The following is a 12,144-nucleotide window of genomic DNA, read 5'->3' on the forward strand; positions in this document are numbered from 1 at the left end:
TGTCTCTGCTCGCTCTTCTCTGTGAGATCGGCTTTCCAGGGACTGTTCTCCTCGTAGCCCTCGGAGCAGAGGGCTGGGCTTGAGTTGCTTTGTAGCCTCTCTACGGGGCCTTAAGTGTTTATTGACAATTACCCAGACTTTTTAATGGGCGCCTGGGTGGCTCAGTCGGTGAAGCGTCCGACTTCGGCTCAGGTCACGATCTCACGGTTCGTGGATTCGAGCCCTGCATCGGGCTCTGGGCTGGCAGCTTGAAGCCTGGAGCCTGCTTCGGATTCTGTGTCTCCCTCTCTCTCTCTCTCTCTCTGCCCCTCCCCCCCCCCCCTCACACTCTGTCTCTCTGTCTCTCAAAAAGAAAAAAAAGAAAAAAAAGAAAAAAAAGAAAAAAAAAAAAGAAAGTTATCCAGACTTTAAGACAGCTTGCCTGCCAACCATCTTCTTTAAGACAAGATTGTTTATTGCTCACTGACCCGTTTCTGAAAGGAGGCCTGTGATTTCTGGGACCCAGTTCCGAGCCCGTGTTGCTAGAGGAAGCCCACGGGATGCCCCCCCGGCTGTGGATTTGGAAGTACTTGGCAGTTGCTGTGGCATAGCATCCTCTGCTCATTCCTGGGTGCCTCGCAGATCCCGAATCCGTTCTTTTATCCTCCTAAACCTGCCAGGCTACTCCTACCCGGGTTTTGCAGCTGGAAGGCCGTCGGGGCGGCAGGAAACACGTCGGGTTCTGTGTGTTCCACTGTGTACAGATGGGGGTGGGAAGCCAAGCTCTGAAACCGACCTCTCCTTCCCCGAGTCGGCCTGCCCCGCCACCCCGGCCACCCCCGAGAGCACCGTGCAAGCCACCGGGGTAACTGGGCGCTCAGCACCTTCTGCCTCCTCGGCTCTGCGGGGACTCAGGGACGGAACACTTGGCGGGAATTCAGTGTCAAGTCCTACGGGCAGGAGCCGTGGTCTGGTGGTCTGTTCTTTCTCTCTGCATTTCTACGGCCAGTGAGCCTCTCTCCCGGCAGCAACCACCCTTCATCTTCCGCCCTGTCTGGCCCCGGGGGTGTGATTGTAAGTAACGTGTGATGAGTCAGCACCTACTCCTCAGTGCTTAAAAACCTCAGTGAATAAATAAATACACTTAAAAAAAAAAAAAAAAGACCAAGGAAAGAACGCTGATTTTTATGACAGTGACTGTATTCATCTCGTCTGCCCATTGGGAAAGCCTGAGGACATGGGGCCCAGGAGAGGTGCACTGTCAGCTGGGCAAGGATAGAGACCCGGGTGGCCAGGCTGGGGAGGAGACTCCTGGGTGGGTCCTGCAAGGAGGGTCTGGGCTGCGTGAAAACTCTGGAAGCCTGGCCCAAGCGTTGGGGAGCATACAGAAGGGAACGGAGGAGCCGAAAGGGGGGTCTGGGGGGGGCAGCCGGGCAGACTGGGTCCTTCCATTAGTTGGTATGTTGCATTGTCACGGAGCTCTCAGATGACCCTTGTGAGGTCTCAGGCAAGCACCACAGCTAGGTGTGGTACGGATTATTTTGACAGTTTTAGAGGTGAAGACCTATGAACAGTGTACCCCGTGTGTGACGGAGCGCTTTCTCATTTTTGAAATCCCTGTCCCCCTCCCCCATCCACCATGATTTACCAAATGGCCACCTTGGCCCATGAAGGGGCAGGGTGGGGGCTTTGAGGCTCCCCCATTTCCCACTTTACCCTGGGGGCGCGAGTTGCCTGCTCTAGCCGAGAGGCTTGACTCAGAACTCAGTCCTGATTGCATCATGACCCCGTTGCCTGTGGGTGGAGAAGAAAGTGCTGGGACACTGCAATCTGGTCTTTCTGATTCTGCGTTCCAAGTGCCAGAAGCTGTTAAAAACCAAGGACCAAAGGCACTTAAGCCCTGGGGCTGAGCGCTGGGAATAGGTGGGCACGTCCGGAATGTGTGCTTACAGGGACAGGCTGGTGAGTAAGCTGCCCAGGATGGTCGAGGGGGCTCCGAGGGACCTTCTGGGGTGCCCTCCTCCCTCGGATCCCCATGCAGCAAATGAGATGATTCCCGCCGACTGCCCGAGAGCCCGTCAATAACCATTCTAATCTCCCTGGCAGCCCCAGAAGTGAATTTAGAGCGACGTGGTAAAAATGAGGCTGCATGATCAATGGATCCCTGGACGTTCTCCTCCAGGAGACACAAATGTATCTTGTAACAAAACTTTATTTTCTTCCGAAAATTGCCTGCCTGATTAATACGGCCCGACACAGCCCAAGCTGTTCCGCATAAAAAACAGCCGTTTTTCTTGCTCTTTCTTCAGTGCTCTTCCCCCTCACTCCATTCCTTCAGCTCGTCGCCTTTGTTTTCTCCTCTAACGCCTGTGCTATATATTGTCCGATCTCACACGAGGAGGGGGAGAATGTATTGAAATGCCTTAGCGCCCTCTCCCATGCTGTTTGGTTTCCACTTGGTATTTCCAATGCGGCTCAGCCTAAGCAGAGGACCAGATTCGTGAGTGCTCCCCTGGACGGAGCGCGGTGTTCCCATGACTGAGCCACACACGGCCTGTTCTCTGGGTATCAAGCTTGCATCACCGGGAGCTCCAGGGAGGCCAGAGCTCGACACCCCTGTGTCCAGCCTGGGTGAAAAGGACTCTTCTCTTTTATTCCGGTTTTCAGGGATGGGGGAGCTGCTGGGTCATAGGAGGGAGGACCTCAAAGGCAGGCGGTCCCGTCTCCTGCCCCCCCCCCAGGAGATTCTAGGAACGCCTGCCAGAAGGGTTGGGGTGTACCCGGCAGCAGGCTCCTATGCAGGCTGAGGACCCGCTTCCTTGAATACGATTATTTACGTGTGCCTTTCGTGTCTGATTCTAGAATGCAGGCTCCACCCGAGCGGGCTGTTTGGTTTGGGTTCCCCCAGAAGCAGACCCTAAGACTAAGATTTGAGTGCACCATTGATTCGGAAGGTGGAGAGAGCAAACACCACCAGGGGCGTGGGGCAGTAGGATCTGGAAGGGAAGGCATCCCCCGAAGGGTGTGATATGCAGATGGCCACTGTGGGTGGAGGGGGAACCCTCCCTCGTTTCACTAGGGGGACCCTGGGAGCCCTTGTAAACCGCTGCCCTTGGAGTCAGCCTGCTCCTGGGGTGAGCGAGCTGGGGTGTTCATGCCTCAACTCCTGGCCGCCGCTGGATGGGAGCAGATGGGGGTGGGGCGGCAGCAAAGCAGCTTCCAGGCATGGAAACGCAGGTGCCCGAGTAGGGAGTGGGGCAGGTGGGCAGTGAAGTGGGACCAGGCGGTGTGAACGGGCACCCAGGCCGCCTGGGAGACGCGAGATACGTCCCCGAGACTGCTGCTTCTGGTTCCTTTGGGGCGGCAGGTTGAGGAGATTGGGGCGGGACCCCTTAACGATCTCCTCCTTAGGTTCTAGCCTTTGTTCTCAGCCAAGGGGGGCCCGGAGGGAACTGGTGACGCACACCTTGGGCACACGTGGGCCGTGTCCATCCGCAGCGCCCATGCCTTCCGCCTTCCTCTGACTCTACTCGGCTGGCTCTCTTCCCCCAGGTGCAAGGAGCTGAAGTACTCCAAGGAGCTGCCCCAGATCTCCATCATATTCATCTTCGTGAATGAGGCCCTGTCAGTGATCCTGCGGTCAGTCCACAGCGCGGTCAACCACACGCCAACGCACCTGCTGAAGGAAATCATCCTGGTGGACGACAACAGTGACGAAGGTATGGGGGCTGCCAAGCTGCACGAGCGTTTTGGAGGGGATCCTGGGAGCACGCTGTGTCAGCAGGGGGGAAAATGCTACTTGCATTGTAACCCGAGTCCACCTGTCTTTGTCTCCTGTCCCTGGGGCATAGCTACAGAGAGGAAGACATCTGGGCGCACGAGCACTGGCCCATTAGACCTCGAGGCCTGCAGGGCTCTTAGGAATAAATGACTGGCAGGGCACCCTGGGTGGCTCTGTCGGTGAAGCGTCCAGCTCTTGATTTCAGCTTTGGCTCGTGGAATCGAGCCCCGTGTCGGGCCCCGCGCTCATAGTACAGTGCCTGCTTGGGATTCTCTCTGTCCCTCTCTCTCCCTGCCCCTCCCCAGCTTGCTCATGCTCTCTCTTGCTCTCTCAAAATAAAGAAACATTAAGAAAAAACTGAGACATTACCGGTGGGGCGTCCAACTTCGGCTCAGGTCATGATCTCGTGATTCGAGCCCCGCATCGGGTTCTCTGCTATCAATGCAAAAATTAATAAACATTAAAAAAAAAAAAGAAGTTACTGACCACATAGATGGACTCATTTTCCCTTCTTCATATTACCTAAAGTAGATGACAAGGGGCGCCTAGATTCTTCCCCACTCCCCGTCCCAGCCCTACCCACTGCCACCGTCCTTTCCCAAGAGGTAAAATAAAAAATGAAATTCTGGGGGCACCTAGGTGGCTCAGTCGGTTGAGCGTCCGGACTCCTGGTTTTGGCTCAGGTCATGATCTTGAGGTTTCATGAGTTCGAGCCCTGCATGGGGCTCTGCTCAGGTAGGGTGGAGTGTGCTTGGGATTCTCTCTCTGTCTCTCTCTCTCTCTCTCTCTCTCTCCCTCTCCCTCCCTCTCTCTCTGCCCCTTCCCCACTCGAGCTGTCTCTGTCTCTCTCTCAAAGTAAATAAATAAACTTAAAAAACAAAACAGTGAAATCCCGTCCTGGGACGGGAACCACTCATCTGGCATCCGAAGTCCTCTCTGGGCCGCCGAGCCAAAAATGACTGGAGGTAGAGACGAGCAGTGTCCACAGGTGTTTTGGAGGTCGGCTCCCTTTAGAATAGTGGCTCAGTTTGGGGCGCCTGGGTGGCTCGGTCGGTTAAGCAGCCGACTTCGGCTCAGGTCATGATCTCACGGTCCGTGAGTTCGAGCCCCGCGTCGGGCTCTGGGCTGACAGCTCAGAGCCTGGAGCCTGTTTCCGATTCTGTGTCTCCCTCTCTCTCTGCCCCTCCCCCGTTCATGCTCTGTCTCTCTCTGTCTCAAAAATAAATAAATGTTAAAAAAAAAAAATTTAAAAAAAAGTTTCAATTAAAAAAAAAAATATATATATATATATATAAAACAGGCAGGTATTGGGCAGCAGGAACAAAAATCCTCCGGGGTCCCTGGAGGCGGGTCAGGGGGAGGCCTGGTGTCCAAGTGGTGGCAGATGAGTCTTGCTAACTGTGCCCTTGTGTTGGCTCCTGGCCTAAGGTAATGCGCTGTGCTCGCCACAGGGAGAAACCCCCACCATCTGATGCCACAGGAGAAAGCCAGCCAGGGTGCGCGCTGAAGGCCAAGGAGGCTTATCTTCTGAGCCACGGGAGGACTAGGGCAGGCTAAAGCCCTGGCTCTCAGCGTGCTGGGTAGAGAAGGAGAAAGATTACCCCGTGTGTGCTTCCAGGCTAGGAGAGGGTGAACAGGAGCCAGGACGATGCCACGGGTGCCGTGTGGCACCTGGCTATCTCTGGGAGCTCAGGGCTGAGCCACGTCATTGGCCCGGGCACTGAAGTCCCCCTGCCCCTTCTGAACTGGCTGGCTGGGCCCCCGAAGGGCTCCCGTGCACCTGGGCCCAGCAATATGCCAGTCGGGTACCGCCTTCTCCGAGGCCTCCAGAGTTGGAGGACGGAGGGGTCGCTGGCTGTATTTTTCACATCTCTTTTTACCTCTGGCCATTCTGCCAGGTGTAGATTCTGCTAACACTGGCCCTGGCGGTCTTCTTGTGAGAACGTGGCACGTTCATTTCCTTGGAGCCTCTAAGCCGTCAGGCGAAGCCTGTCTCCCTGACGTGGCTCCCAGAGCCCCTCGCGGCATGCCGCGTGCCCACCGTGGACCCCTTGCATCAGCGGAGGGCATCCCTGATCCTCCTTCCCTCCATTTGGTGGCCGAGTCCCCCGGGTGTCCCCTGTGGGTGCCCTGCTCAGAGAATCCTTTGCTGCCGTCCTACGGCCCTAGCTGGGTGCTCCCCCAGCACCCATTCCCCTACCTACCCAGCACGTAGCACGTGATACCTCCCCGTCTTGCACAACTGGCCTCCCACGGTGCTGGATAGGACGGGGTTTCTCAGGGCCCGTCTGGCATCGGCCCTCGGTGAGTCTCACCCAGCCTGGGAGTGAGTGACAAAGATGAACGAGGCTTGCAAAGGTCAAGTTGGGGGGGGGGGGGGCTAAGTGGCCTTGTGGCAGGAGGCGGGGCAGAGAAGAGCTCGCACCCCCAGAGAAGAGAGCGGGTGCCGGGACGGCATTGGGGTGAGGACCCACGGCCAGTGGGGCTCCCTCCCCTGAGGAGATCTTGGCAGAGCTCAACCAGAGAGAAATGGGGGTCCAAGCTCGTCTCACCCAGAATGGAAACTCTGGTCTCTGGTGGGCGTCTTAGTTTGGGCTCCCCCAGGAACAGACCCTGAGACAAAGATTTGAGTGTGTTAGTTGATTTGCGAGGGGGAGAGAACACCTCGAGGGGCTCAGGGGAAGTAGGACAGGAAGGGCGTGATATGCAGGTGGCCCCTGTGGCTGAGGCAGCTTAATCCCACTTGGGGGACTCCGGGAGCCAGGGGTATAAAGCCCACTCCTCTTCTGAGCCAGTCTGCTCCCGGAGTACTTAGGCACCTTCTCCGGCTTTCCGCTCAGAACCTCCTGGAGCCCCACCCTGGAGGAAATTCTGCTCCAGGAGGTCTGGAGTAGGGCTGAGAATGTGCATTTCTTACAAATTCCCAGGAGGTGCTGATCCTGCCCCTACAGGAACCACACAGTTGAGAACCACCGAGTTACCATCTCAGGGGTTCGCATTTAAATAAAGCTGTTCAGTGGGTGAGAAACGGGGTGGGAGAGATATTCGGTCCAGCCTGATCATCAAGTTAATTCCCATTCATTTTCCTCTGTCCCCCCACCCACCCTGCAAATCCCGGTGGACCAGGAGGAGACTATATTAACACTCTTTCCCCCTTTTCTGTCCTTCCTTCTAGCTTCTGTATTTTCTCCAGGCTAGAAATACCTTCTCTTTAACTGCAACAGGGACTTAACATTTTTTTTCTCTGTTGAGATTTTCTTTGTGACTGGTATTATCGAGTTTTGTAAATGTTCTATATACACTTGAAAAGACCCCCCCACACACACACACTGTAATCATGGAATTGAATTCCTGCCAGACATCAATTTTGTGTATTTAGATAGACTACGATTTATTTTCTTAAGGCTTTTGATGATGGTGTTTTCAAATCTCCTCCTGCGATGACTTTTCCTTCCCATGTCTCTAATAATGCTTGATTTCTGTATCTCGTTGTCAGTTTCTTTGGTAACTGTAGATTCGTGTCTGTGTGGTTTCATCGTTAGTGGTGGCTATCACCCTGATGTAAGACTTCCTGTATCTTAAAAGCATACTTTTTTCCTTGCCTCGAATTTAGTTCATCTAACCTTAATATTGTTATCCCTGCTTACCTTCTGCTCAAGTTTGATTAAACCATTTTTCCCCAGCCTTACTGTATTTTCCGATCTTAAAAGTAATGCGTGCTCTCTTTGTAGGAAACTTTGTATCAAAAAGTAACTGGAAAATACAAATACGCAGAGAGTAACTGAAGGCAACTGTTCATTCTCCCCTGTTCTCCCCTTCTTAAAAAAATTTTTTTATTTGAGAGAGAGAGAGAGAGAGAGAGAGAGAGAGAGATCTCAAGCAGGCTGCATGCTCAGTGCAGAGCCTGACATGGGGCTTGATCTTACGACCCTGGGATCATAACCTGAGCCAAAATCAAAAGTCTGATGCTCAACCAACTGAGCCAGCCAAGGGCTCCCCCTCCCTTTCTTTTAAAAAAATTTTTTAATGTTTATTTATTTTTGAGAGAGAGAGAGACAGAGTGTGAGCGGGGAAGGAGCCGGGGGCGGGGGGGGTGGTGGAAAACACGGAATCTGAAACGGGCTCCAGGCTCTGAGCTGTCAGCACAGAGCCCGATGCGGGGCTTGAACCCACGAACCATGAGATCATGACCTGAACCGCAGCCGGACCCTTAATCGACTGAGCCACCCAGGCACCCCACCCCCTTCTTTTTTTTAATGCAGGTATTACATAGTTAAGATCCTATAGTAAAAACAAGTTACTATTCTTCCTGTTTCCTCCCCTGAACTGTGAAGCATCATAGCTCTCTTTTTATTAAAAAAGATCTGCAAACATCATTTTCATGAGGGTAGAGTGGTCCATTCTCAAGCCAGTCATGCCTGGCACAGGTGGGAACTAGAATCCCACAGCTGTATGTTATCATATCCATTAAAGGAAAACCAAGCTTTATCAGGAAAAGAAAGAAAGAAAGAAAGAAAGAAAGAAAGAAAGAAAGAAAGAACAAAACAGAGAAAGAAAGGAAAAAGGAGAGAGAGAGAGAGATGGAAGGAAGGGAGGGAGGGAGGGAGGAAGGAAGGAAGGAAGGAAGGAAAGAAAGAAAGAAAGAAAGAAAGAAAAACCACCTGGTCCAGGGAGTATGTGAATAAAGCCAGAAGGCTCAGGACCTGTGTGTACAGGTAAGTCAGGGTCTTTCACTTGTTAGGTTTGTTTTTACATTTGTTTCATTCGGCTTGAATACTGATGCTGACCCAAGTTAAACCCAAGTAAGATGCAATTCTTTGTGCTCCTGTACATTAAACCGAAATCCCTCGGGCAAAATTTACCAGTGATCGCGGCGCACCCAGTCCAGCGGGCACTTTCCTGCTCTGATCCGGCCACGTCTGACATTGTTGGTGGCTTCCTTCCTGGCACTTGTCTCCTCCTGCGACCCCAGCACCGCTGTCTTCTCTGCCTCGGCTCCCTGCTTCGAGGGGATCACTCATGATTCTCAGCGTCGGGACACGCGGGGCGCTTCCTCCCATGGGCACATGGTGAATGGTCTCCCGATCCATCCCTGCAGTGCAGAGCAATTCAGCCTCTCCCCTGAGCTCCAGCCCTGCGTCCTCTCTCTCCTCAAGGGCCAGGGTCCCTCTGAACCGTAAGCTCAGTCTGTCCTATGACTAACTTAGCATCCTCCTCTCGGCCTCGCAGACCTGCTTCTCATTATCTCCTGTCAGTGAAGGGCTTTACCTCGTCACCAAAGACCAGAAGGCTTTTCATTCTCTTTCTGCTCTGTTTCTCAGCATCTGCTTAGTCCCTCTTGAGCGGGATCCCGCCTGGCCGTGTCCCAAGCCACTGGTCTTTGTTCAGATCATCAGCATTTTTCCGCTTTGATCTTTGTTTGAGGGCTTGAGGCTGAGGGAATTCAGGTGCACGGAATTGTATCAATCATCACTCTTGCCACACCCCGTCACGGTCATCCTTTATGATTTTCCCTTACTTTTTTTTAAAGTTTATTTATTTTTGAGATAGAGAGTGCAAGTGGGGGAAGAGCGGAGAGAGAGAGGAGAGAGAGACTCCCAAACAGGCTCTGAGCTGTCCGTGCAGAGCCCCACACGGGGCTCAAGCCCACAAACTGTGAGATCATGACCTGAGCCGAAATCAAGAGTTGGATGCTTAACGGACTGAACCCTCCAGGTGTCCCTCTTGTCCCTTACTTCTAATTGAGATAGAATTCACATAACATCAAATACACCCTTATGAAGTGTGTATAGTTCGGTGGCTTTCAGTATATTCACGACGTTTTGCAACTGTAACCACGATCTAATTCCGGAATATTTTCATCGTCCCCCCTGAAGAGATCCTGGACCTGTTTAGCCATCTCTCCCAGGTCCTGGGGCAACCACCAAGTATTTCTGTCTCTATGAATTTGCCTCTCCTGGACATTTGCTCTCAATGAAATGTACAGCCTGTAGCTTTTGGTGTCTGTCTTGTTTCGTGCAACGTACTGTCGCCCAAGTTCATTGTGTGGTGGCATGGTTTTACGTCATTTCTTTTTGTGGCTCAGCGACATTCGGTTGTGTGGAGGTAGCACATGACCTTTCTTTATTCTTCCGTTGATGGATAGGTGGGGCGTCCCTGCTTTTTGGTTGTTACGAATAATACTGCTAGGAACGTTCATATAAAAGTTGTCGTGTGGAATGTTTTCAGTTCTCTTGGGTACCTATCTAGGAGTGGAATCGTTGGGTCCTGTGATAATTCCACGGTTCATATCTTGAGAAGCCATCAGACTGTTTTCCCCAACGACACGGTTTTTCGCAGGAGCGGCACCATTTTGCATTCCTACTGGCAATGTATGAAGTCCCAGTTTCGCCACATCCTCAATATTTGTTATTTTCCTTTAAAAAAAAACACACACAAAGGCCACCGTGGTGTGTGTAAGGTGGTATCTCATGGTTTTATTTGCATTTCTCTAATGACTGATTATTTTGAGCATCTTCTCATGTGCTTGCTTGCCATTAGTCTGTCTTTTTTTTTTATTTTTATTTTTTACTTTTATTTATTTTTGAGAGACAGAGCACAAGTGGGGAAGGAGCAGAGAGAGAATGAGACACAGGGTCCGAAGCAGGCTCCAGGCTCTGAGCTGTCAGCACAGAGCCCGACGCGGGGCTTGAACCCACAAACCGTGAGATCATGACCTAAGCCGAAGTAGGATGCTCCACCAACTAAGCCACCCAGGCGCCCCCATTAGTCTGTCTTATTTGGATAAATGTCTATTGAAATCTTTTGTCAACTTGAATTTTATTTATTTGTTTGTTTATTTATTATTTTTTGAATGTTTATTTATTTTTGAGTGAGAGAGAGACAGAGTGCGAGTGGGGGAAGGGCAGAGAGAGAAAGGGAGACACAGAATCTGAAGCAGGCTCCAGGCTCCGAGCTGTCAGCACAGAGCCCGACGCGGGGCTCGAACTCATGAACTTTGAGATCATGATCTGAGCCGAAGTGGAACGCTTAACCAACTGAGCCACCCTCGCGCCCCCTTTTGCTGATTTTTAAAATGGGTTATTTGTCTTCTTAGTGTTGAGTTGTAATTGCTTATGTCTTCTGGGCACACACTCTTATCAAATATATTCTGTACGTAATTTTGCAAATGTATTTGCAGATATTTCCTTCCGTTCTGTGGATTGTCTTTTCTCTTTATTGATAGTGTCCTCTGATGCACAAAAGCTTTTCATGGTCATGAAAGTCAAGTTTTTTATTTTTTTCTTTGGGTGCTTGAGCTTTTGGTGTCATATCTAGGAAACCATTGCCTAGTCCAAGGTCACAAAGATTTACACCTATATTCTCTTCTAAGTGTCTTGGAGTTTTAGCTCCTAGACATTGTGAATTCATGTTTGTGTATGGTTTGAGGTAGGGGTCCAAATTATTCTTATTATTTTTTTGTCCCATGAGGATATTCAGTTGTCCCAGTACCATTTGTTGAAGGAACTGTTCTTTTTCCCATTGAATGGTCATGGCATCCATGCCAAAAATAAATTGCCTTGTAAGTGTAAGGGTTTATTTTTGGACTTTAAATCCTATGTCATTGATCTATGTGTCTATCCCTGTGTGAGTACCGCCTTGTCTTTATAACTCTTCCTTTATAGCAAGTTTTAAGAATCAGGAAGTGAGTCTTCCAGACTTATTCTTCTTTTTCAGGATTGTTTTGTCCATTCTGGGTCCCACGTGTTGACGTGTGAATTCTGGGTCCCACATGGGACATATGACACGTTTGTCCATTGCTTCAAAAAGGCAGTTGGAATTTTGTCAGGGATTTTGCATTGGATCTATAGGTCAATTTGAAAAGTATTGTCATCTAGGGGCGCCTGGGTGGCGCAGTCAGTTGAGCGTCCGACTTCAGCCAGGTCACAATCTCGCGGTCTGTGAGTTCGAGCCCCGCGTCGGGCTCTGGGCTGATGGCTCAGAGCCTGGAGCCTGTTTCCGATTCTGTGTCTCCCTCTCTCTCTGCCCCTCGCCCGTTCATGCTCTGTCTCTCTCTGTCCCAAAAATAAATAAACGTTGAAAAAAAAATTAAAAAAAAAGAAAAGTATTGTCATCTTAGCAATATTAATACTTCCAATCCATGACATGGAATGTCTTTGGTACCTGGCTGGCTAAGTCAGCAGAGTGTGCAAACTCTTGATCTTGGGGTTGTGATTTGGAGCCCCATGTTGGGTGTAGAGATTACCATGACATGGAGAGCCTTTCTATTTATTTAGATCTTCTTTAATTTCTTTAAACAATGTTTTATAATTTTCAATATACAAGTCCTCTTGTTTTTTTTTTTTTAAATGTTTGTTTATTTATTTATTTTGAGAGAGAGCGAG

The 12,144-nt window shown here is 50.9% G+C and overlaps 1 protein-coding gene across 1 annotated transcript in view; it reads left to right on the forward strand.

Moving 5' to 3' along the window:
- The window catches only part of GALNT17 (polypeptide N-acetylgalactosaminyltransferase 17), a 451,305-nt gene that overhangs the window by 205,405 nt on the left and 233,756 nt on the right, over window positions 1-12,144 (forward strand). The window contains exon 3 of the mRNA XM_043559874.1: window positions 3,532-3,698. Within this exon, the coding sequence (XP_043415809.1) occupies window positions 3,532-3,698 (167 nt within the window). The remainder of the gene's footprint in view (window positions 1-3,531; window positions 3,699-12,144) is intronic.

Source organism: Prionailurus bengalensis, chromosome E3, assembly GCF_016509475.1.
Source record: "Prionailurus bengalensis isolate Pbe53 chromosome E3, Fcat_Pben_1.1_paternal_pri, whole genome shotgun sequence".
NCBI classification, from domain to species: domain Eukaryota; kingdom Metazoa; phylum Chordata; class Mammalia; order Carnivora; family Felidae; genus Prionailurus; species Prionailurus bengalensis.